The 26,542-nt window shown below is 39.0% G+C and overlaps 1 protein-coding gene across 1 annotated transcript in view; it reads right to left on the bottom strand.

Annotated features, from left to right (window-relative positions):
• The window catches only part of Serpinb12 (serpin family B member 12), a 45,365-nt gene that overhangs the window by 13,817 nt on the left and 5,006 nt on the right, over nucleotides 1-26,542 (bottom strand). Inside the window, exon 2 of the mRNA XM_051147206.1 lies at nucleotides 7,608-7,663. Within this exon, the coding sequence (XP_051003163.1) occupies nucleotides 7,608-7,663 (56 nt within the window). The remainder of the gene's footprint in view (nucleotides 1-7,607; nucleotides 7,664-26,542) is intronic.

Raw genomic sequence — 26,542 nt, forward strand, 5'->3', positions numbered from 1 at the left:
ATTTGACTCATCCTACAGACAATCTAATTTCATGTACTTCTGCCACTCATCAGTACTGGTCAAGAGGAAACCGAGCTGGAAAGCCACTGAGGCTACAGAGGCTTTTTTCACTTTAGTGCTTTTTTGACAGCCTGACACCACAGGGAAAGTAGAACCAAGCCAGGAGAATGGCTTCCCCAGCAGCAGTCCCTTGCCTCATCCTACATGCAGTCTAGAAATACCAACAGAGTAGTGTTTACGTTTCTCCTTCCCTGTTCTTCCTTCTTCTCGTTGCTTAAGGACCTTTTGTATTTCTGGGACACAAAGGCAAGCCCTGGTTTGTGTTACCATTGTAGGAGACTGAACACAGAGTTAAGTACTGAGAAATAGTTACTCCACTGAAGGGAATGGTGCATGTGGGCTCTACCATCTTCCCAGTTTGATAGAAGTTCACTGTGCATGTGAAACACAACTCAAAAAGACCCTAGGCAATATAAAAATGTATCTTCCTGATATGTGTTAAGTATTTTGCATACATGAGCTTTAATCCTGGGATTCTGCGAAATGTATCCTATCACTCTCCTATGACAAAGCAAAGCACTGAAGGGACAAATCATACACACATTCAGATTCACACAAACGCCTTCACAGCACACTGTTTTAACTATGTCACCCCTTCACTGAAAATAGGCTGAACACACACACACACACACACACACACACACACACACACACACACACACACCACTGTACACTAGTGGGTTCTCTACCCTATTTAAATGAAAATCTATATTCTTAAGGTTTCTTTCTGACAATGTTATAACAAATTTGTTTTTCCCACTCCTGCCCTGAGTTTCAGTTTGAGATAAATGTTTTATTTTAACACTATCTGTGGCTGAAGTTCTCAGCCCTGTACCCACGTGCATACAGGAAGCACTACTAGAACTCAGTAGGACATATTTTTGAAGATGGAGGAAGGACATGGATTTGATTTAAGGAGAGCTACAGGGAAACAAGGGAAGAGTTGAAGAGTAAGACATGGGTATATGCCTAGTACCCATGTGTGGAGTTCTCATAAAATATGATACTTAGTGGAACTAAATTAGAGGCCATTTGCATTTTTGGGAGGGGGTTGGGGGGAATTGTGTGTGTGTGTGTGTGTGTGTGTGTGTGTGTGGTTTGGATTGGTTTAACTTTTTGTCTTCTGATGCTTTTTGTATGTGTGTGCTATTTTTCTGTTAAGCAATGTGCCCTGAAAAGTGGGCATTTTCTCAGATAATATGTGTTCTAGATGCCTCAATAGAATCAAATTGCCTCAATAAAACCAGAAACCTGTCCATGTTCCTGCTGGGTAATACCTTCACATTCTTTATAGGTACTTTAAATTCTGCTTCCATTTACGATTTTGTAGAAAGTGAACTAGTGAAGTAAAGAAAAAATGCCAGTAGCCTGGGTTGATGGGATTTCACAGGTTTTATTTAATCATAATTTTTTCTCTTAAAAATTAATATAGGTAACATCAAAGTGTGCCTGGAGGAGCAGTGACCACTCTGATTGTCTGTTCTCTACACACAAATGGGTCACAGGAAATGTGCCATGATCTAATCCTGGTTGGTAACAGTCTCAGCTTGGTGAATGGCCACTCTGCAGAATGACCACCACCTCTGGCTATCAGCAGGGGCATTCACTCCCAGCATCCCTGCACACAGAGCTGAAGGAACCAAAGCCTCCAGGCTTTAGGAAGAATGTGACTGTTCATTAGGTCAACGCCCTTCTTCTCAGAATGAAAAGAGACTGAGAACAGATGAAGTGAACTGGCTGATATGCCACCCTGTGTGGCCAGTAGAAAAGACAGGCTAAGACCTCACCGTGCCCAGGTCTGCTCTGCTGCAACATCTTTGTTTTATTGACAAAATTTACACTTGTTTCTAACAGTTGTGCTATCTTGCTCACATTGCAAGTTATCCTCAAGCTCTCTCTAACACTTCTTCAGAAAACATCTAGAGATTTATGAACCTTTTCCTGTGACTCTCTTAGCCTGGCTGCTTTCACCCCAGCTTCCTTTTCCGTGTATGAATGAGTTATAATGCCACAGAGTGGTCTGCATCTCCTGCTGCATTCTGGGTGGCTTTAGCCTTTCTTTCAAAAGGAAGAGTTTCCAGAGATGGTGGCCAGAAAAAAAGAAAGAGCAGAGATATTGCCACAATGCCAACAAGAGGCAAATGCCTGTGATAGGGAGGCTCTTCTCGCTTTACACAAAGCTCTAGAGTATAGGAAAAATTAACATGTCATGTCTTTATTAAAACGTCATCTGATAACCAACTTCTTAAGGTCAGTCAGTTGGTTCATTATGCAGTTTTCATACTTGAAAATAACCTAATTACTCAATAAATATTTATGACGTTCTCATACTGAGTTAGATACTGTAAAAGGATGAGTTAAAAGAGTAACAATGTCTGCCTTTGAAATATTGACAGAACATATTAAGATCTACAAACCCCAATCTGGTATCTTAAGAGTGAAAAGAATGGTGACCTTTGAGGATGGATTTGGGGGCCAGTGGTCAGTGTCAGGTAGAAAGAGTAGTGGTGGAACAGCCTGACTCCCCAAACAGAATGGTTATGGCATTCGTTAAATTCTATGGTGGAAAGTCACCACAGTGCTAAACTGCCAACAGGACATCAACTGTACCCAAAGTTTAGAAAGAATAGAATCTTCTCTCATGAAAAGGAGGCAGTAAGTTCTAGGAGACCCTGAGCCTGAGCATGGAGATTTCTAGAAGCTGGTCGTGTTCTTATTCCTGAACTATGTATTGTTACATGGTAAATGAACATCTCTTATACATTCATGTGGATTTATATGTAAAGATAACTTAAATTTATACATACATATATGTTTACTTTTAAAATGTATTGTAAATGTATTATTACACATGGCAGTTAGCTTAAGATATTCCCAGCATGTGTTTGGTACAAGAATGAAGAATATTGGAAAATTGAGCACCATTACCTCACAGCGAAACTTAGGCTATCAATGCAGGGTGTGTTCTCCAAGCACCAAAAGGAAGTGCTCCCCTTTTACTCTGGAAAGTCGTCACTGTGCAAAATGAGATTGCAAAAGTCTAAAGGTGATTGATTGCTAATGCAGGCTGCCTCTTAAGCTGCAACTTGAAAAACTTGACCATGATTTGCCACAGTCATCACTTGTTCCAAACACACCTGAAATAACCTTTGAAAATAGTAAAATCCCCCGAAATCCACTCAGCTCAAGCAATTAGAACTACCCTCACCCACGATGACTTTAGAATTTTAGCCACAGTGTACCCCATGTTTACAAATATTGTCTCTACGACTTTCTCACGTACTCTGGTGCCTCACATTTGACCATGTCCCCTGGAGGGGGAGACCTGGTGGCACTCAGAGGAAGGACAGCAAGTAGCCAAGAAGAGACTTGATACCCTACGAGAATATATAGGGGGACATAATCCCCCTCAGGAACAGTCATAGGGGAGGGGAATAATGGGAAAATGGGGGGGGGGGAGGAATGGGAGGATACAAGGGATGGGATAAACATTGAGATGTAACAAGAATAAATTAATAAAAAAAAACAAATATTGTCTCTAAATCTCAAAAAAACATCATTTAAGTTTGGAAATTCACTAGATCCATAGTCTGCAAACTGGCCAACTCAGTCTGACACCAGAGTCATAGCCTTTCCTTCCACATTTCCCTGCCCTCAGCAAACACTAGCAGCCTCCTGCCGTCTCCCGGATGCCCCATCTCCCACCTCACTGATGTGACAAGCCTTGCTATAGGCACATCTGGTATGTGTCTCTCACCAAGGCAATTATTTGCAGAAAGTACTCCCAGCATAGAGAATCCATCTTGGGACTTCTTTGAATGCTCTCCCTGACAAAGAGTGTCTTAGACCCCAGTATGTCCTCCGAAGACTCCTATAACCATTGCGTATAATATTGGCCTTGTAAACTGTATAATATTGGCCTTGTAAATTGTATAATATTGGCCTTTGCATGCTGCATTGAAATCTGTGTGATGACAGATAGAAATTGAGATACCAAGACTGCAAATAACCTTAACCTTAATTGAGATCCTCTTGCCTAGTTTCATACTTACTGTCCCCAAGGTCACCTGTTTCTGATCATGGCTTTCTAGAGATGAGATAACATGTAATTTTTATTCAGAAAATAAAATAAAAATCCATTTATGTCAATAAAGGTACTTAATTTTGCCAATATTTCCAATTAGCTGGTTTACTATTTAACCGCTAACAAAATATAACTAAATTCTAACTCATGGGCAGATAGAAGGATAAAGGCAATGAGATGTTTATTCTCAAAATATTCATAACTTCATTGTCTTTGTTTCCCATGTGTCTTCATGTCTTGCAATTTCAGCATGCACTTCATATTATATATACATTATGTGTGTGCATGTGTACAACTGTGATCATGTGTGTATGTGTGTACATGAATATGTGTATTCATATGCCTGTGTATGTTTGTATGAATGTATGTATGTGTGTGTGCATGCATGAATGTATGCATGTCCATGTGTATGTCTGTACATGTGTGCATCTGTCTACATGTATCATCTTCACCACTCATCAGCAGATTGTATCTTACATATATGTTTTTATATATGTCTTTTTACTGTCATTACAATTTAATATGCAATTTTAAACTAATGTCTTAATCCTGGCCATTTTGATTAGTTTCCCATCTTTCATGATTACTAAGTGTAAATATAGTTGTTTCCTTTTTCATCTTATTTCCTTATGTTGCTTCAGCTTTCTAGGTCAAATAATGTCAGACTTTTTATCTTTCACATTAACATGTCAGGGATACAAATAAAAACACAAATTCGTAATCTATGTTTATATAATATCACTGTTAGTAATTCTTTATTATTTAAAATATGAAAATGGGGCCAACAAGATGGTTGAGCTAGTAAAGGTCCTTGCTGACAAAGCTGAGGGACTGTATTTGATCCCTAGGACCCAAATGGCGCAAGAGAGAACTGATTCTTTTTTTTTTTTTTTAGATTTATTTTATTTATTGTATATCAGTGCTTTATCTGCCACAGAAGGCATCAGATCACATTGTAGATGGTTGTGAGCCACCATGTGGTTGCTGGGAATTGAACTCAGGACCTCTGGAAGAGCAGGTGGTGCTCTTAACTACTAAGCCATCTCTCCAGCCCCAAGAACTGATTCTTAAAAGTTGTCCTCTGACCTTCACTCACACATCACAGTATGGGCATGTGTGGATGCACACACACACACACACACGCACACACACACACACACACACACACACACACTCGCACACACAAATTAAGTTTTTAGAAGTAAACATACAAAACAATAGTGTTACATTTGACAGATATCCCATTGACACTTGCTAATAAGGGAACATTTGGCTGTGTTTAGAGATTGTCTACTAGTTGTCTTCATATCCACCTGTCACTTATCTACTAAAGTCATAAAAATTTATAATGTCTCAAAAAATTATTTAAAAATATTTCCCTAGCTGAAGTTCCTTCCTTAATTTTACTTCCTGTTGCTACTATTGTGAAATAATTTTACTCTTATATTTTTAAACTTCTTGCTATTTTGTCATTTCAAAACCAAAATTATCATATCCTAAGTAAAATTGTGAAACATATCAATATGCAATCTTTAAAGAAAGTGAATCTCCCTTATATCTGTCTCATTGTACTTTTAATTCTTAATATTTTATATCCTTCTTGCTGCAGGTAGTTTATTGTATATGTGTGTAACAATATAAATATATATGTAAAAAATAAAAATTCTTATAAAGTAAAAAAAGATTGTTAAAGATAAATCAAACATTTAAAAAAATAAAGAAAGAAAAGGATCTTTTAAAAAATTTACTGTTGTTGGTTTGGTGGTACATGTGTGATGATTTACTGTTTATTGTTTGACCTTTTCACGGTCCTAGAAACAGATCCGAGGGCTAACCATGTGCACTCCAGCTATGCTGTACTCACAACCTCTTGCATCTGACTTTTCTGCTCATGCAACACCCTCTTACACGTCCCATTACCCTCTTCTCTTAAAAGGTCAATTAGTTCCCATCATCTGTGATGACCACTGCATTTATGTCTCTTTAATTGTCCTTATTACCCATAAGTATCTGGGTTCTATATTTCAGTCTTCACTTCTAAATATAGTTGTCATGAGGGTGAACTCAGAGTTTTATTCATCTCTGTACTTTGTCAGTAGAGAACAGAATGGCAGCACATAGAAGCATTCAGCCTGTGTTTATGGATTGTTTGCTTTGTTTCCATGGTAGACACTTCTAACATAAGTGGCATTATTCAGACATGCTGACATATGGTGCAGCTATCCCTGGTACAAATGCTGCATAGTAAAATCAGCCCTTGATTAGTTTTCTACTATGTTAGAAACAACTCATGTTTGTTTACCTTTTTAGGGGAAATGTAAAAATTTAAACTGGATAGAGGTGCTAACAACTCAGAATATTATGAATGAAATTATTCTCTCCTGGTTGACTAGATAACTCCCAGGGTCGCCAGGTGGTAGCCACCAAGTGTAATGACATGATTCTGATCCCCAGGTACAAGGAAAGAACCAATTCCCACAAGTCATTCTCTGATGTGCACACATGGGCCATGGCACACAACACCACAACATGCATGTGTGTGTGCGGTGCATACACACAAATAAATAAATAAATAAATAAATAAATAAATAAATAAATGTATTTTTCATTTAGAAAAATTGTTTCCTTATACAGTAAGAAAAAACTTTATGCTCCAAAATATCTCAGATTTTATAATTTTATAATTTCTTCATCTAATACCCCAAGAAGGAAACTCCAACTTTATACAGTTAGATGCTATTCTGCTGGAATCATTGTTGAAACCAGGATATAACAAGCCACACAGTAAATATTATATAAAAACAAAGAAATAGTTGTTACAGACGCAATCAAAAGTGTTTTCCAAGGTATAATTTTTAAATATATTTAAATTCACATTGTGCAAAATACAGGCATTGTGGCCTGGAAAGATGATGCCTCTGCAGTTGGGAGCACTGGCTGCTCTTCCAGAGGACCTGGGTTCAGTTCTCAGCAATCACATGGCAGCTCACAACTACTCAAAATCCAGTTCCAAGGTATCTTATACCCTCACACAGGCATATATACATGCAAAACACCAATGCACATAAAATAAAAAAAATAAATCATTAAAATTTAAAATAAAACACAGGCATTATACTATCATGCCATTTTATGTTTCAGAAATAGTATATTAAAAGATGAGACATAATCCCAAGTATGTGAAGGTGAAAAATTCAGTCAGCCATGTATTTCAAAGACTCAACTCCCTCGCTGGGCAACTGAGGCCTGAGGAATAGAATATCATTCTTATATTCTAGTGAGAATTGCCATAGTTGCAGAAAAAAAAATCATAAAACAAAATATTCCTTTTTAAGGGCATCTGACTTAACAAAACATGGCTATAGGACCATTTCAGTCATATTCTGTGGGTTTCTAGTATTTAAAATGGTCTTCCAGTGTAGCCCTCATTGTTCAAAATTATATTAAGCATGCAAGCATTTACCTTCTTGCCTTCAGGTTTGCTTCTGAGCCCTGGCCAGGGAAGTTTCAATCCACACCCTGTCAGGAATGAAAATATATCAGCATGGCCCCTCCCTTGCTGGCACTTTTCCAGGTGTCATGTTGAAATGTAGAGTAGAATTGTCATTGATTGATGGAGAGGAAATGAAAATGTGGCAGATATTTCTTAAAGCAAACTTGTATGCCCTATGCTTTCAATTAAACTAAATTTAACAAAAAAAAATGTGTATATTTTCTTTGCTATTTTCCATTGTGTGTTTTTATAAATCTCTAAAAATAGCATTTGTCCAGTACCCTTCACCCCAGTGTCTACAGTAAGTGAAATCAGGGGTCTGATTTATATCATGTACCTGCTGCCCTAGACATCTTATAACTGATTTTCAGTTATCACAAGCTTCTAAAACTGAGATTTACAGGGTGTGTTTTAATCTATTTCTAAAGTAGGGATGTTTTTCTTGCATTGGCACAAAGGTGGACATGGGGACTATGGTTTGATTACTGGCTAGAGTAACTTAATACCCATCACATGATAAAGACAATATAAATGAGAGAGATCGAGAAAAGAAACTTCTAGAAAAGAACTAGGGATTTGGAAGCAGAGACATACACTAAAATTCCTAAGAAGGCTGCTATCCATAGTGGTGTCCTCATCTTGACCTGCTTGCTTATTTATGATGTTTACTCAACAAATTTCAGAGGTTCAGATACCTCCATTTTTATCTCATAAAACTTCTCAAGAAGCTTTCATTAAAAGATAGTAATAGTCAACATCTGCAGGGATTTAAAATTGAACCCAAGAAAATTCTGGGATTATTTCTAGCTCCAGCACTCCAGGGTCCTGAACTCCTCCTGCCTGTGAGCTGGAAATCAGCTAGAAAATGCTGTGACAAGAAAGAGGAGCTGTGGAGAGTCATTGGAAAGCTACAAGACTTAGCAATATGAGGGTCCCTCTCTTGTCTGGTTCTCTCTCTCTCTCTCTCTCTCTCTCTCTCTCTCTCTCTCTCTCTCTCTCTCTCTCTCTCTCTCTCTCTCTCTCTCTCTTTCAGGCTCTTACATCTTCTATTATTAACATCTTGTCAGGCAACAATATTGTCTGAGCATCATATCACAAATATGAGCTACAAAGGCACTTGTCAATCCAAATGAACTGTTTTTAAATGATATTGCTATTATATAGAATATAAGCTACTTATTCATCTTGTTCACAAATGAAGCAAACTACAGCTGTCTTTACAACATAAGCTGTCAATCAGTTGGAATTAGTGTCTAAGCAGTGAGAGGCTTTCTCCAGTCTCAACAGTAACAAGAGAAAACATGTTTCCTATTAATATTCTCACATCCTTGATCACTTGAAATGTGAATCTGTTTCTTTCTCTACAATTCCAAACCCCATATAAGTATTGGTAATGATTTTCAGGAAGATGGAAATTTTACCATGTGATTTAATAAACTGCCTCATGCTAGCCGACCATTGGCTCCTGTGTGGGTGTTTGCCACTGCAGTCTTTTACAAAGATCACTCTTTAACCTTAGGACAAGGAAGCTTCTTACCTATTCCCATGGATTTGTGATTTCCCTTTTGTTATTATTGGCCGTTGATATTGCCCTGAGATTTCAGGCACCTCAGCAGATTCCATCTCATTTGATTATCTTTAATCTAGGATTACATCTACTTATCCTCCTAAAAAAAAAAAAAACCAGCCAAAAAAATGTGACTGCAAATAAGCCTAAAGACTCAGGGTGGTGTAATGGTGCCAACAGTGACGGCAGAATGAGCAACAAGACGCAGCTGCATGCTGAAGTCACTTGATGCATTACCACCAATGAGGAAAGCTGAGTGTTGTGAGACGTCTGTGACAGCATCCTTCTTGTCACATGTAAGTCTCATCTGAGCAGCTGAAACAAGCCTGTCCTTAATGTTGGTGACCTTAAACACAGAGGAATTAATGATATTAAAACACATATTATATTTTTGATCCTTTTCTAACCATAACCTTGGTTTTTCAGAATTTTGTAAGTGCATCTAGAGAAAACACATATTCATTGTCAAGTGATCAAGGAATCTGAAGCAATTTTGGTGGTCAACCAGACTGACTATCCTATAGAAGGCAAGGTAAAAAGAAACAGACAAAAAAAAAAATCTGTCACCACTCCATAAAAAATAGTGCCTGCTTCATCAAGTATAGATTCCTTCCAGGTATGTTACAACTCATCCTGAGTTATAAGCCAATCAATTAACCTTTTAATGACTAATTAGACCTTTTCTACCTGGAATTAAAAATTCAAGGACACCATTATGATTCACCAAACAAAGCCCTTGCCAGCTGCTGACACAAAGCACCACGGTTAAAAGTGTCCTATTGGCCAGATCTAGCCAAGGGACAGAACATTCTCCACAGTTATGTGGAGACTGGGGACTGACTTTCACACTATCTCTGGTGCCCCATATTTGGCTATGTCCCTTTGTTGGGGAGACCCAGTGGCACTCAGAGGAAGGATAGCAGACTACCAAGAAGAGACTTGATACCCTAGCACCATATTCATGGAAAGGAGGTCCCCCTCGGTCACAGTCATAGGGAAGGGGGATTGGGGTGAAAGTGGGAGGGAGGGAAGAATGGGAGGATGCATGGGATGGGATAGAAAATGAGATGTAATACGAATTATTTTATTTTTCAATAAAAATGTGTTTTAAAAAAATATCCTATTGGTGACAGCAGTATATTCAAGATATTGTTAAGAATAAGTTTCACATCTAAATCTGTACCTCAATGCTGAGAAAACAAAATATGGAGACACCAATCTAAAATTGGCCTTAAAAATACCAATTTGCTAGGCATGGAGATGCACATCTTTAATTTCAGCATCCTGGAGGCAGAAGCACGTGGATCTCTGTGAGTTTGAATACAGCTAAGGCTACATAGTGGTCCTGTCTCAAAAAGAAAGAAAGAAAGAAAGAAAGAAAGAAAGAAAGAAAGAAAGAGAGGAAAGATAGACAAACAAAATACCAATTTCTCTTCCCATAAAAGCCTTTGGTTCTCTCAGAGTATAAACTAAGTCATCTAAGTTTGGAAATAGTTCCTACTTCCTGCCCCATCTGACTGAGGGGTAGAGGCAAAGACAGCCAAATAGCAGAGCACGGGAGAAGACAAAGGACCTTAGGAGCAGAGCTCATGGGGCTCAGGACCCAACTCAGCCTGAATTTTACTATCTGGGACCTTGAACAAGTACCTTTTGAATGTGAGTCTTCTCACCTGTAAACAAATAGAAATCTGTCTTTATGAAATATATTTATTCCGCTGTAAAATTTTAAAGCAAGGCTTCATTCCATCATCAGTGTTGACAAAGATTAACCCCTGGTAAATTCAGCCGATTGCCCATTTTATTAAAAGGGGGGAGGGTTATGAGTTATGAGAAAGCACAGCACCCATCCAGATGTATGATCTGAGGTAGCTGCAAAGGAACCACGTGTCTTCAAAGCCAAGCTTTGCCACTCAGACCTTGACCATTAAGTTTGTTGACTCCTGCTTTAAGTGATGATCCATCATAACTATGAAGCCAGTGAAGTGTTTATAGCCTTATATATGCAGCCGATCCCCACATGATTAGACAGATAGCACACTGAGAGGAAACACCATTTCTTTCCATAAAAGTGTGCCTGGGGCTGGAGAGGGGGTGGTTAAGAGCACTTATTCTAGCAGAGGACCTGAGTTCAGTTCCTAGTGCCCATGTCAGGCAGCTTATAATTGCCTGTGACTCCAGCTTCATGAGTTCCAATGTCGCTGACCTCCAGGGCCACCTGACTCATGTCCACAAACCTACACGCATACACATAGTTTAAAAATACAAGCATGCCTTTAATCCCAGCACTCGGGAGGCAGAGGCAGGTGTATCGCTGTGAGTTCAAGGTCAGCCTGGTCTACAAAGCGAGGGTAAGACAGCTAAGATAACACAGAGAAACCCTGTCTCCAAAACCCGGCCCCCTCCCCCCCAAAAAAATGCATAATTTAAAACTTTCAGGACTTCTGTAAAATAATAGCTCAGACATTGACTTACTGAACAAGCAGTTATCAATGACAATTGGGGTGTCAGTCACTGGGTACACGAAGAATGAAAATGTCATTGTCCTTGTACTCATGGCATTTGCACAATAGACCTCTATAGTACAGACTAGATCACCTGCACTCAGATATGAAAACATCAGTTTAAGATCTTATACAAGCCAGGCATTGGTGTCAAAGGCCTTTAATCCTAGCACTAAGGAGGAAGAGGCAGGCAGATTTCTATTATTTCCAGACTATTCTGGTCTACAGATCAAGTTCCAGGACATCAAGAGACAGAGAAGTCCTGTCTCAAACAAACAAAAAATGAAAAAAAAATCTTATAAGTAGTAGTGCTTTCCACAGCCACTGTTTCGTTCATATTTCCAGTAACTTGGAGAAGACCCCACTAACTCAACATGACTTGAGAAAAAATTAGACCTCAGAACAGTTTAGTCATGATGCTAGAAAGTACCAGAATGGGTTGCAGTTGAATACCTACCTGTTTTCCATGACTCCCCCAGAGCACATGTCTACAACACATATGGTTTACATGCCAAACAACTACCTGAAGAGGCATCACTACCTGTAGTCACTTGGCTACCTCTTAGAACATACCTGCGAGCTGGTGAGGTCTGTCTCCAGCTAAAGTCTGTGGCCTGATGGAGTCAATTCAATACCTCGAGGTAGGAACAGCCAACGTCTACAGCCTACAGAGACTGGTAAGGAGGCGTTGAGCAAGCAATTCTGTGACTTTGAAATAATGATCATGAATCAGATTTTTTTCAAGCTGGCACACAGCCTGCTTATTTCCAGAAAGCCATAGATTAGGGGCTGGAGCCTTTAATGATTCAGCTGCTAAAGAGACCAGAGCTTGGACTCTCTGCTCTTTGTTCTCTCTAAGCACTTTATATGGCCATTTGAGCATAGTGCTACATTTCAAGTTTATAATCTACACACAGAACACACCAAATCTAAGTTTTCCACACAGCCTGTGCCATTGCAGCAACAAATGATCTGGGTAGAGAGGGACCTGTATGGCCCTAAGCCAAGTGGAAAGCCATAACTCTTTTCCTCTTTCACTGTCAACTTCTCAGTGTTCCTGTTGCTAACTCAGCCATGAGCACAGAGCCACAGTTGCTAGGGCAATTCCTTAACCATCTTCATCAGTTAATATTTTTCCTTCCAGCATCTCAAACAGAACATAAACAATGGGCAACCCCCCTTCCTTTCTTTCTTGCCCCAGTTCCTTTTCTTCAACTCTTTCTTCACCATCTCCTCTGTTCTTTGCCTCTCTGTCCCAGCCCAGCACATAGCTCTAGCAGTGACTCCCTCTTTCACTGGTCTCTCCTCCTTGTCAGTAAGGCCACACAGATGAAGTAACTCTCCTGCACGATTCACATAAAACATTGGCTCTTTTTCAAGCACAGATCATATTTTGTTCGGGATAATAGCACGTCCTTGGAGAGGCTTCAAGATGTTTGAGGTCATTTTGGGTTCAATTTATAGAATGGAAATCAAGTTATATCATTGGATTTTGACAGAAAGCCCTTTTCCCAGTCTGAGGACAGTACAGTGCAGGTGATCATCAGGGGCCACTCTATCCTCTAAGACAGGGGGAAAAACCCACAGGTGCCTATAACCAGAGAAGGTGAGATCTGGAAATACTTCAGTTAGTACATCAGTTGCCAATTAAATACAAACTGCTGTGAAACAGGCTTAATTCATAGAATAATAGTATGACCAGCCACAAAATTTCAAATAAGGAGACAGTAAAAAATAATAGAGGATAGTACAATGAGTTTTTAATAAATAATGTTATTTAAATTGCTTAATGGTGAAGAAAATAAAGGTAATTTATAAGTCCAGAAAATCCATAATTTTCTCTTCACTGTATGCTTTTACATAGTTGAGTTCAGACTACATTTGTGATTTATGTCCTTTTTATTTAATACTTCAATATAAACATTTCCCCATATCTTGAAATTCTGTTTAGAAGAGTTAGTTATAAATTGCTCATCCAGTTCTTAATTTAACATTAACATGGCTTCCAAATTTACATGAATAATTCCCTTTAAATCTTTTATGTTTAGCCTCCTGATCTGAATCTCAATTGCTCTCCTCTCCTCTCTCTGCATTGATGCATGCATGGTGAGTTCCTGAACACACTTCCTGCGCATTTTTAAGCCAGAACACTTCAGCAAATTGTACTGCAGGGAAACCCCATCATCAATATATAAGAAAGTATGCTGTTCTGCTGACATGTTTAAGCCAGTTTTTTCTCCCTAAAACTGAGATGCAACCATCCTGACTCCTAAAGGATAAGCCCCAACAGAAGAGGGAAAATGATTCTTATAACTCCTGTAACATAAATCATTTCTCTACAAAAGTAGACAAGAAACTATTTAGATATTCTATGCTTCCTTCAAATCAGGTTGTAAGAGTCCTTCACACTACTCTGTCACCATGGGGTGGGGACAGGGTGTAACCACCTAATTTTCTGAGTATTCTTTAGGGAACAAAGACAACTTGGAGCCTCCCTGTGACTCTGACAGGATTGCAATTCCCCACATCCTTGTGCTGATCTTCTCTGAGGCACAAGCCCTGGTTTCTTCTGGAAGATGGACTATTTAAACACCTGGGAAGAACATACCTCAAATATGTACTATGTCTGCTTCTGGCAGTGCACTAAGTGTGAGCTGGGATGACCCGCACATGGGAGCTAGTCCATACAGCATGTCATCCCTGCTCATGTCCACCTGTCTATCCGCTCCAACTTGGGGGCTTCTGGGAGAGTGGTCACCCCCAACTTCAGTCATTTCAAGTGCTGAAGAACATAACTCATTTTTTTAAAACTCTACTCCAGACATCAATGTAAAGACCCAAAAAGAATGGCAGGATTTTGATGGTCTTTCATTTGCAAGTAGAAAGAGGAGGGTGCCTGGGCAGTGAAGGGAAAATGATGGAAGGACAGACAGCAGATCTCTCCCACTATCCTCTGTTCCCCCACATCCAAGAGCCCTCCTTTCACACCTTGTGGAGGCAAGAGTACGAGACATGGTGACACATGGCGCTTCCTAAGACTTAGGTAGCCTCATTGGAGGCTGGAGCCTTTGTGAGTCTTTGTGCATAGTATAGTTTTATGTTTTAAATATACTGGGTTTTGGAGTTTTATGGGGGTTTTAGTGTTAAAAATACTTTTTTGAACATAGATTAATTATTTTTCTTAGTTGTTCAAAAGGAAAAAATATCAAAAATTACAAAATAGCCTACAAACATAATTGAATAAGACAAGTTTTCATTTTTCAAGTTTAGTGTCTTATTAACTTATAATGCTTTTCACTTTACTTTTATCATTTTTATTTTATTTTTATACTATAATATAATTATATCACTTCACCCTTCCCTTTCCTCCCTTCAAACCTTCCCACATACCCCTCCTAGCTGACTTTCAAATCCATGGACCCATTTTTCACTAACGGCTACTATATATGCATATGTGTCCGTCCACATATATGTTTTCCTAAATATAACCTGCTCAGTCTGTATAATGTTACTTGTACATATGCTTTGGGGGCTCACCATTTGGTTCTGGCTAACCAATTGGTATGCTGCTCCCTGAGGAAACTGTCACACGCTCCCAGCACTCTTTTGTTGCCTGTAGTTCGTTGTGCAAGTTTGAGGCCTCATGAGCGTCTCCACTTTGACATGGTCATTCGTGTCATCCTTGTTGAGCTCATGTTTGGACAGACTTGTTGGTAGACTTTACCATATAAATTTATCTTTAAGATAATTTGCAGGCTTTCTAGAAACTACACAGGAATAAGAGATACATTTGCCTTTCATTTTTTTCCTACTTATTTTTCTTATTAATTTATTCTTGTTACATCTCAATGGTTATCCCATCCCTTGTATCCTCCCATTCTTTCCTCCCTCCTATTTTCCCATTAATCCCCTTCCCTATGACTGTTCCTGAGAGGGATTACCTCCCCCTGTATATGCTCATAGGGTATCAAGTCTCTTCTTGGCAACCTGCTGTCCTTCCTCTGAGTGCCACCAGGTCTCCCCCTCCAGGGGACATGGTCAAATGTGAGGCACCAGAGTATGTGAGAAAGTCATATCCCACTCTCCACTCAACTGTGGAGAATGTTCTGACCATTGGCTAGATCTGGGTAGGGGCTTAAAGTTTACCACCTGTATTGTCCTTGGCTGGCAAATGTGAGACCTCAGAGAAGAAGGCGAGCAGCACATTTGCCTTTCATTTCATGAACTCTGCTCAGAGTGAACACAGAAGGAACACAGCTGTAGTTGCTGCTGAGGATCCCTGGATCCTGGAAAAGGCTCAGATCATTGATTGGAGAGGAGAAATGGCCCTAGAGATTGAGCAGTGTGTGTCCCCTGTTCTCATAGAGAGTCAGACAGATGGACAGTTTAAATATTGACCAGAACAATCCCACTCTATGAAAATGAATCCAGTTAACGTGGACATTTGAGGACTGCTTTGCTCAAAGCATCAGTAAAACGAAGGCCCTATGGTTATGCATAAAAACCCAGAAGGGGGGACTGATCACATGCAAGCTCGTTCTGTCCAGTAATTACACCTAAAGTCAAGAGACATCAGGACTTTGGGAAGAAGCTCCTGAGTCATTATGGTCACGGAACACCCTGTGTCACTGAATTGTGACGCCATACAAACTCGTGGGCTCTTCTAGCTTCATCAAATCAGAGGGCAAAGTAAATATATAACGCGCCACCTCAGACACATTACCTCCAGATGTGGGCATGGCCAAACAAGAAACAAACAGCAGAATTTAATGGTGCAAGAAAGGCCATAAATGAAATTGGTGACAAACCAGCCAAGAAAAGCCACATCTATCCAGTTTGTTTCCCATGCTGTAATGAAATCCATGGACAGTTGCCTTGACAGAGTCAATGTGGATTTTATTCTCTGTTCAAAAATTAAGGGAAAAAAGTCACTACAAAATGAACTTGGGGACCAGGTACATGGCTCTACTGATGAAAGCACTTGCCTCCAAGCCTACTGACCTGAGTTTTAATTCCTTGAGCCCACATGTTAGAAGACAGCTGACTGCACAAGTTGTCCTCTGACCACTCGTGCAAGTCATAGCTCACATGAGCGCAGGCACATGCGCACACACACACACACACACACACACACACACACACACACACACACAGTTGCTGGTGATGCACCACTTCCTTCAAGGCAAACTGTGACCTTCTCATGTCTCTGCATGTGTTCTGTGAGTGTGTACCAGCCTAACTGTTTCACATCATTCAGTTCGGATTCTAGAAACTGCCTTTTCCCCAGTGTGCAGGGACCATCTGATGTTCAGCCAAGTCTTTTGTAGAGTCCCTATTTTTGAAACTTTGTTTCTTTTCTCTAGAGTTCTTGATTATTATGGGTCAGAATTTTAATATTAGTCCTCTTAAGTAATAGTGTATTTTAAATAGTGTATTTTAAATGTCTCTGAACAAAAGATAACTTTTGTTGCTTAACAGTTTCATATATTTACATAATTGATTTTTTACACTTACCCCATCCCCCTCCCTCATCCTCCTTTCTCATCTTCCTCCCTCTCAAGGAGTTCCCCTTCTGCTTTCCCCTCTTCTCCCTCTGTGGCACACTGAGTTAAACTTATTAGAGTTACTAATGTGCTAAGGGTGCCTTTCATATACTTCAACAGTCTTGGTGCTGTTCACCTTTGGGCTCATATTTCTTTGTCTCTCACAGCTTTTTCTTCATATTCCTAGAGCTCCTCCATGCCAAGTAGACATTTACTTATTAGTCAAAAATAAATCCAGACTATTAATTCTCCTCTCATTCATTTATTTATCACATCATCTTGTTATTTCTATGACTCAATAATGTAAAGTTATTATTTTTAAAAGTAGGAATTCTTAGGTAGTTGATAAATCTACAAAAAAAATCCTAAATAAGGTAAACCCCTCTCAAAAAAAAGTTACATGGTTTCTCTTATATGTGGGCATCAGCATTTGGTATGTATACCTTTACAATCTGTACTACCACAGAGATTAGCTACCTAGTAAGAGGCTAGTGCGAAGGGATGGAACTCAAAAGTGAGGAAAATTAACTATATAGTTATGGCTAGTCATGGGAGGCTAGAATGGGATGGTTAAATGTGGAGAGAGATGGAAGACAGAAGGAACACAGGGAACATGGGAAGGAACAGCTAACACTGGGGACCATTTGAGAGTCATATGGAAACCTGCTACTGTAGAAGCTTCCTAAAATATGTGTGTGAAATCTAAACAAAGCAAACAAATAATTGGGGACAATGTTTCAACTATATATCTTTCATCACCAAGTGAAACCTCCAGGAATAGTAATGGGTTATATCTTGTTGAGTCATTGGTCAAAAGGGCCTCATGGCAACTCCCAAACATCTCAGGCTATTCCCAAGGCTATCGGTTGTTCTCCACAAATTGAGGGCAAAGCCCTATTGCTGAAGACAGCTCCTACATAACTGACTGAACACAGAGAAGTTGAACTACTGCCTAAATAGAGACTTCTCACCTATTGACTAGTGTTCAGAATACTAGAATGTACTTTGCATGCTATCAGAGCAGAAAAGCAAGCATCAACCCAGCTACAAACCCTGTGATCTAGAAAGATGATCTGCCTGAGAGTAAGCAGCCATGATCAGATTGGATTTAAGGCCCACTCCATGATGTAGAACCTATGTTTGATACTGCTCTGGTGCCCAAGAATATGAGAATGCATAGGTCACTGGCATAGAAGAAGACCAAATACAACGGTCCTGTTAAAGAAAAATAGCATTAAAATAATTCCTCATGAAATTCAGCTACCCCATAGATCAGTGCTTTGCTCAGCCATCATCAGAAAGCTTGTTCTAATGGATAGAAACTGGCACAGAGACCCACAACCAGACAATATGGAGACAGTGAGAGACCTTGGAGCATTTGGACCTAAATGAGATGTCTTTATCTAACTCCTCCTTCAGTACTCAAGTAGCAATGCAAAGAAAAAGCTGGAAAGACTGTAAGCATTCATGGGAAGGGATGACTCAGTGTCCCCCAGATACAAGAGGGCTGATGCACATGTGACTCACTGGTACTGTGGGAATACACACAAAGCTGCACAGGTTCAAACCAGGTTGGGTCCCAATGCTGGAAGGGGAAGTAAGCACAGACTCTCACCCTATACAAGAATCTACCTGCAACTGATACCCACTTGCAAAGGAAAAATCAATTTTCTCTAATGGAGTATCATTGGGTATATTAACCACACTTCAGGAAAGGCCACATACCCAGCAGTAGATGGCCACAGAAAACAAACTCAATCTCAATGGTATTTCTGTAGACTTTTTATCTCATGTTGCTTTTGTGGGGGCATTTTTTTCTTAATTGGTCTTTTTCATATATATTATAGTTTTCAATTTTGTGTTTGTATGAGGTTTTATTTTGTGGAAGTGTGAGATGAGAAAAAGAGGAAGAGAGACCAGTTTATTGTGGGTTTTTCATGTTTGTTTTATTGGTTGTTTTTATTTGTTTGCTTGCTTGATTGTTTTGTTTAAAGACAGAGAATGAGAAAAGTTGGATGGGTAGGGATGTAAGGAGCATCTGTGAGAAGTTGAAAGAGAGGAAACGCTTTATTGTAATATATTGAATATATTGTATGCTTTCTTCAATTAAAAAAATAAAATAAGAAGTTGAACCTTCAAGATTTCTTTGTTTGTAATAACTGAGTGGTATTCCATTGTGCAAATGTACCACAGTTTCTTTATCCATTCTTCAGTTGAGGGACACCTAGATTCTTTCCAGATTCTGGCTATTACAACTAAAGCTGCTATGAACATAGTTGAGCAAATATCCTTACTGTATAGTGGAGCATCTTTCAGGTACATGCCCAGGAGGATATGACTGGGTCTTGAGGTAGTTTAGTTTTACAATTAAACTTAATTGTTTAAGGGTTAAGATGTTTTTAGGTCTAGATAGATATTTTAAAATGATAATAATGAGATATGAGAGACACTGATTTACATTCAGAATTTTAGAAGCACCAAGATAAGAAAGGTGTTTTCTTCATGGCTGCCAAATACAAATAGCCAAAGCACTATGAATGTAATATTTATATAATTCCTGATTGTTACATGGCTTTTCTTGCTGTATGTAGTTTATTGTATATATGTGTAATAATGTAAATGTATATGTAAAAAATAAAAATATTTAATAAGAAAAAAAGAAAGAATGCTGCCCCCATTTCTAAATAAACAGAGTTGAACCTTCTAAAAAAGTAATTTGTTTATTCTTAAGACCAATAAAATTCATAACTACTGTCCCAAATCTTTTTGTTAGAAAGCTACTCTCTTCCCCTATGGAATTGTCTGAGCACCCTTGTTAAAAACAATTGGCCTTAACTGCAAGGATTTGCTACTGGATTCTTAATTCTCTTCCTAGCCAGATGCCCATAACTTGCTGTCTTTATTACACATGCTAAACAATAGAGGTGCCTCCTACCTGGCATCATGCACAGAAACTAACTCAAAATCAAATACACAAGCAATCTGTAGGCACATATGTGCCATATGTGTGTGTAGAAGACACAATGCAATCACGGGAATCAGTCATCTTCTTCTATCATGGGGTTCGTGGAGAGTCAAATTCAGGTGGTTAGTCTTGGCCACATGCTCTGTTTCCACCAGGCCACTTTTCCAGCCCCCAAAGAACAAAAATTTAAATGTAAAATATCTCTAAAGAAAATATAAAGCTAGGAAATGAACTCATGACCTCTGGAAGAACAATCAGTGCTCTCAACTTCTGAGGCATCATGAGTTCAATTCCCAGCAACCACATGGTGGCTCACAACCATCTATAATGTGATCTGATACCCTCTTCCAGCCTGCAGATGTACATGCAGGCAGAGCTCTGTATACATAATAATAATAAATAAATAAGTCTTTTTTGAAAAGAAAATATAAAGCTAAATCTATATGGTTCATGGATGGGTGTTGTGGTTTGTTAAATATGATATAAAACTGAAAGATAACCGGACCTCATCAAAATTTAAAAATTTTTTTTCTATAGAAGACAATATCAAGAAATTGAAAAGATGGCCCACATTTTTCTTATGTATGTCCCAGTTGATGGACATTTTGGTTATTTCTACTTTCTTGCTATTGCCAGTAATACTGCTATGAATGCTCATACATACGTGTTTTTTTTTTTTAATTGTTGCTATATCCTTTCATTTCTCTTAAGTATGTACCTGAAGAAAAATTGTTGGGTCTTACAGGAACTCTATATTTAGAACTTGAAGAAAGTGGTCACACTGTTTTTTAAGTCCCAGTAGCTGTGCATATGGGCTCCAGCAGCCCCACAGTGTTAGATCTCGCCAACACACGTCAGTGTTCCTTTTGTTTCTAGCCGTCTTGGCAGTATATAGTGATATCTCATTGTGGTTTTGACATGTATTCCCCTCACAGAAAGTGAGGCAGACATTTTAAATGTAGCTATTAGTTACTTCCATCTTTCCTTTAGAGAGATTCTTTTTTTTTTTTTTCAGTTTTTTTTATTAATTTATTCTTGTTACATCTCAATGTTTATCCCATCCCTTGTATCCTCCCATTCCTCCCCCCCCCCATTTTCCCATTATTCCCCTCCCCTATAACTGTTCCTGAGGGGGATTACCTCCCCCTATATATTCTCATAGGGTATCAAGTCTCTTCTTGGCTACCTGCTGTCCTTCCTCTGAGTGCCACCAGGTCTCCCCCTCCAGGGGACATGGTCAAATGTGAGGCACCAGAGTACATGAGAAAGTCATATTCCACTCTCCACTCAACTGTGGAGAATATTCTGACCATTGGCTAGATCTGGGAAGGAGAGATTCTTACTGCAACTAGTATCCCCATTTTTGAACGGGTTGCTGTAGGAGTTATTTCTGTACTCTGGGCACAAATTTTTAACTGAAAATGAAACTTGCAATTTCAAAAAAAAATGTGTTCTATTTGTACAATGGAATATTACTCAGCTTTAAAAATATAAGGTAGCCATATAAGACATAGATGAGATGAGCCATGAAAACATTGTACTCAGTAAAAGAATGGAAAAAAACATGAAAACACGGTGCTAAAAAAAAGAATCAAGTCACAAAAAGGATATATAATATATATGTATACATACATACATACATACATACATACATACATACATACACACACACCCAGGGGAATAAATGTCCAGCATAGGCAAAACCAAAGAGAAATATAATATCTTGGTGTTTCCAGGATTAAGGGGATACAGTGGGGACTGTGAATCCATACTGAGTCTTTCGGAGGGTGATATAAGTTCTAAAGCTTAACTATAGTTATGTTTGCACACCTCTAAAAAGGCATTATACACATCAAAGTGAATTTTCAATTATAATAATTATATCTTAATAAATCCATTTCCTTCAAAAATTTTCGGATATTTTGCTTGCAGAAGATTCAAACTTCCATTAACTGTCCAAATGCCTGAAGGGCATCCATGTGGACATTTTATTTCCATGTTTGATTGTTTGTTTGTTTGTTTCTTTGTTTGAGAGTATCCTCGAACTCATTGAGCTGATTATTTTCCTGCCTCAGCTGGGATTATAGGTGGGCAGCACTGTGTATGACTTCACGTTACTTTTATCTTCAATTATAAGTAAACAGATAACCGTTGAGTATATGCTACAGTGCTGCTTCTGGGAGTTAAAAACACAGACCCAGAGTTAGTCATGTAATTTCAGTTTATAGTAGGACGATATCAATGAATTCTCAGTCCATCGCAGTGCCCCTGTTCCCTTTCCATTCACCCAAATGTGTTGTTCCCTCGTGCTCTCAATCTCATATCTAAATGTAAAATAAACTTGCCATTTAAAATATCAATAAAACATTGCTACATTTTACTTGCTAAATATAAATTGATAACTGTTACCATTCTGCATGAGTTTTTATTCACGCCAAGAAGCTTTCTATATGATATTTACTTCAAATGATGTTATAATTTTGGTCATTTGTAATTGACCTCTTGGAAAAAGCAAAACTCTTTGGTTTATTTTACTCTCCCAGGTGTCCAGTAGCAATTCTCTGAGCACTGTTACAATGCAGCCACTTTCCTGGTGAGCCTAGAAATGTGGGTGTAGATGTCAGTCAGCAAGCATTACATGCTGTAGCTCTATCATTAAAACCGCATGGTGTTGTCAGACAAGCAGCAAGCCTCACGAGCCTTTCTATTATTTTCCTCTGGTCACCCTGTGTATTATCCTTTTATTTACTCAGTCAGTTAAAAAAGAAAGCAGAATTCATAAGGTGGTAACAGGTACATGGAACCTCAATGATTTCTCTTCCCTGGAGGACACATGTGGTGTGTTGGAGAGAGATGGAGAACGCAGGTGTGAACCTGCCAATCTCTGCACACCAGGTCATTAACAGGGTCCAAATTGAGCCCAACAGTCATGTGGCAATGAGTGTGTCACATGAATGTGTTCATTGATTCTGACAAACTTAAATACTTATGGTAGTAAATTTATCTTTTCTCTGGTTATTTCTTTCATTATTTTATATTAATCAGCTTTCTCTGGAAAACAGATAGTCATTCATCTATATCTTCCAGACTTTACTTTTCACTTATTTTTTAAGTTGACAAAGGATTCATTTTGGACTCAGGCACAGTGAATACTTCAGAAGCAGAGGTAGAAGCATCATGACTTTGAGGCCAAACATAGACTATATCATAAGTTCCAGGCTCCTCTGAACTATATAGTAAAGCTCCAACGAAAGTGGTGAGTAAAGTTAAAGTATTTAGTTAGGTCTCTGACATGCAGTAGGGATTTTAAGCCATGTTTTTGTCTAAATGTGTAGCCATTGTTCCCAGAACCAAGTAGAGAATTGTAAGATTATTTTCCTGTCATTGCCATTGCTTCTGAGAGGCAACACTAATGAAATGTGAATAGTTGAAAAATTGCATTGGTTTTTTTCTTTTTTTTTTTTTTTATTAATTTATTCTTGTTACATCTCAGTGGTTATCCCATCCCTTGTATCCTCCCATTCTCCCCTCCCTCCCATTTTCCCCTTACTCTCCTCCCCTATGACTGTGCCTGAGGAGGACTTCCTCTCCCTTTATATGCTCATAGGGTATCAAGTCTCTTTTTGGTAGCCTGCTATCCTTCCCCATCCAGGGAATGTGGTCAAATATGAGGCACCAGAGTACGTGTGAAAGTCATATCCCACTCTCCAGTCAACTGTGGAGAATGTCCTGTCCATTGGCTAGATCTGGGTAGGAGTTTGAAGTTTATGGCCTGTATTGTCCTTGGCTGTAGCCATAGTTTGAGCAGGACCCCTGGGCCCAAATCTGCCTATCATAATGTTCTTCTTGTAGGAAATTTGGGGACAGATGGATTGAGCTAGAAATGATCATAACGAGTGAGTTAACCCAGAAGCAGAAAGACTCAAATGGTATATACTCACTTATATCTGCATACTAGCCCAATGGGCATGTCCCATGAAAGTCTTCACTTACCAGAAAACTGAGACAGAGGGGAGGACATCCTACTGGGACTCTAGATGAGAGAAGCATGGAAGAATAGCAGAGTAGAAGGATCCAGAGGGTCCTAGAAACCTACAAATAGCACTGTTTTGAGGGGTGCATGAAACACTGTTTGTGCATAATTCTGAAACACGGGCAGTGTTCAGCGTGTGAACTTTCTGAGAGTGCCAGTGATTATCTCGGCCCAATGGGCAGCAGCCTCTGGCCAGCTCACAATCAGCTGTGGGTGGAGCAGGCAGGGAATGCAGACCTGGACGTGTTTCTCTGCCCTTGCTTCCTTCTTGGACATACAAAGAGCACTCCCTTCAATTTACTAGAAAGACAATTTCTCCGAATCTCAGCTCTTCTAACATTGGCTAACGTGGTAAAAATAGAATTCTTCTTGTTTTAATTTGTGCTTCCTTGATTACCTTTTAATCCATTGCCACCTTTGATTATTTGAGTTACCTTGTATTTTGTTATTGGTGTAACATATTTTTGATGACATAAGTTTTAGCTGTGGATCTTGTTGTGAATGTTCTCTCATTTCTCTCACTTGGTCTTCAAATGTATTGTAATTTATTTCCAAATACAGGCTTTCTATTTTTCTTAAACCAAGGGTCCATTTTTCTTTAGTACTTTTCTGAGAGAACTTTTGCTTCATTTTTAAAATCTGTATCAAGATCTAACTTCAAGTGTTTCAGGAATATTTTTTAAGCTACCATATAACCATAAACAGATTTACCAGTTGTTGATGTTTTGTTGTTTACTTTATAATTGTCTCTGGAATACACACGGATGTGTATGCATGTGTGTGGGACCTGTTTGGGAATTAGGTTACGGCATTGTTCCTTTACCCCTAAATATGTTGTACATTTCCTAAGAACAAAATAAAACTCCATTACGTAACAATAACACAATTATTGAAATCTGGACAAATTTAATAGAATTCACAGTACATATTTCAGTTTCCTCAGTTGCCCCCAATGCCCTTTAAATCCTCCTTGCTCAGACCAGAATCTAACCCAGGACTGTGGATTGTATTCTGCAGTCATTTTGTATTCTGATCTAGGAAAGATTCCATACCTTTCTTGATTCAAGACTTTGAGCAGGGTACAGCCAGGTACTGTGTAAAACAAAATGCCCTTAGTTGGGTTTTTTTATTTCTGCATAAGTAGATCTAGGTTGTATATCTGAGGGCAAGAATGACGCATGTGTAGCCCTGTGCCCTCGCAGAACAGGGACTTGGTGCTGTGTTTATACAGCGCTTCCCCCTGTGACTAGTCACCTTGCCGTGGATCATCTAATGGCTGATTTGACTCTAAGTGTTTATTGTCCCTGTTATTTCATAAATTATTATTAAAAACATATTTTCTTATTATTTATTTTTCTCATAGAGTACATCCAGTCTACAGTTTCCCCCTCCCTTCCCTCCCCTCAGTCTCTCTCCCTCCTGTCAGCCACCTCCCCAGTTCCCCCCAAGATCCTTGTCCCCTTCACCCTCCCCTCAGAAGAGAGCATGCCTTTCAGGGACACCAACCAAACACAGCAAAACAAACTGCAGAGAGACCAGGAACAGAGTCACACATCAAGGCTGGATGAGGCAACACAGTAGAAGGAAAAGGGTCCCAAAGGCAGGCAAAAGAGTCAGAGACAGCCCCCACTCCCACTGAAAAGATATATTTTAAATAAATAAATACCCTTAAAACTTTTCTGATGTTTAGCACCCTTTAATAATTTTCATTTACATCGTAACAATAACAGTTGTAAAACTGTGACTTTTTAGAATCATCATTCTCTTTATTAATTGGAAATCTTGGATTTCATTCTTAAAATCAATTTGGAAATTCCTCTAAAGCGGTTTAAGAAAACTGCTTCATTCCTATGAGATAGGGAGGGACTCTCCGCTCTGGGGAAATCTGAAGGTGTCCCATATGAAACAAATTTGTTGGTCATCATGGGTTTTGAATGTGTTAGGCAACCTTGATTTCCAAATAGCTCTGGATCCCAGGCACACACCTTCTTTGCTACCTAGTCATTATACCAGAAGCTATGAAGACAAACGCACTGTTGCAAACTGTTACTAAGACCAAAAAAGCAACTCATAAGGCAAGTCCTGATGACTAATCGTATTAGAATACAGGTGGGTACAAGTCGCTGGGGCCTCTGATTGGTGGGTTTCTCCTAGACACTAGTTCTTTGTGCTGACAAGAAAAACAAAAAAACTTCTCAGTCTTCTCATGTTCCATTAGATTGGCACCTCAGAATCAAAGTGTACAGTCAAAATCATCAGAGCCTACCTCTTGTGTGCAGGTAAATATGACACTTGT

This window comes from Acomys russatus, chromosome 6, assembly GCF_903995435.1.
Source record: "Acomys russatus chromosome 6, mAcoRus1.1, whole genome shotgun sequence".
In the NCBI taxonomy this organism is placed as follows: domain Eukaryota; kingdom Metazoa; phylum Chordata; class Mammalia; order Rodentia; family Muridae; genus Acomys; species Acomys russatus.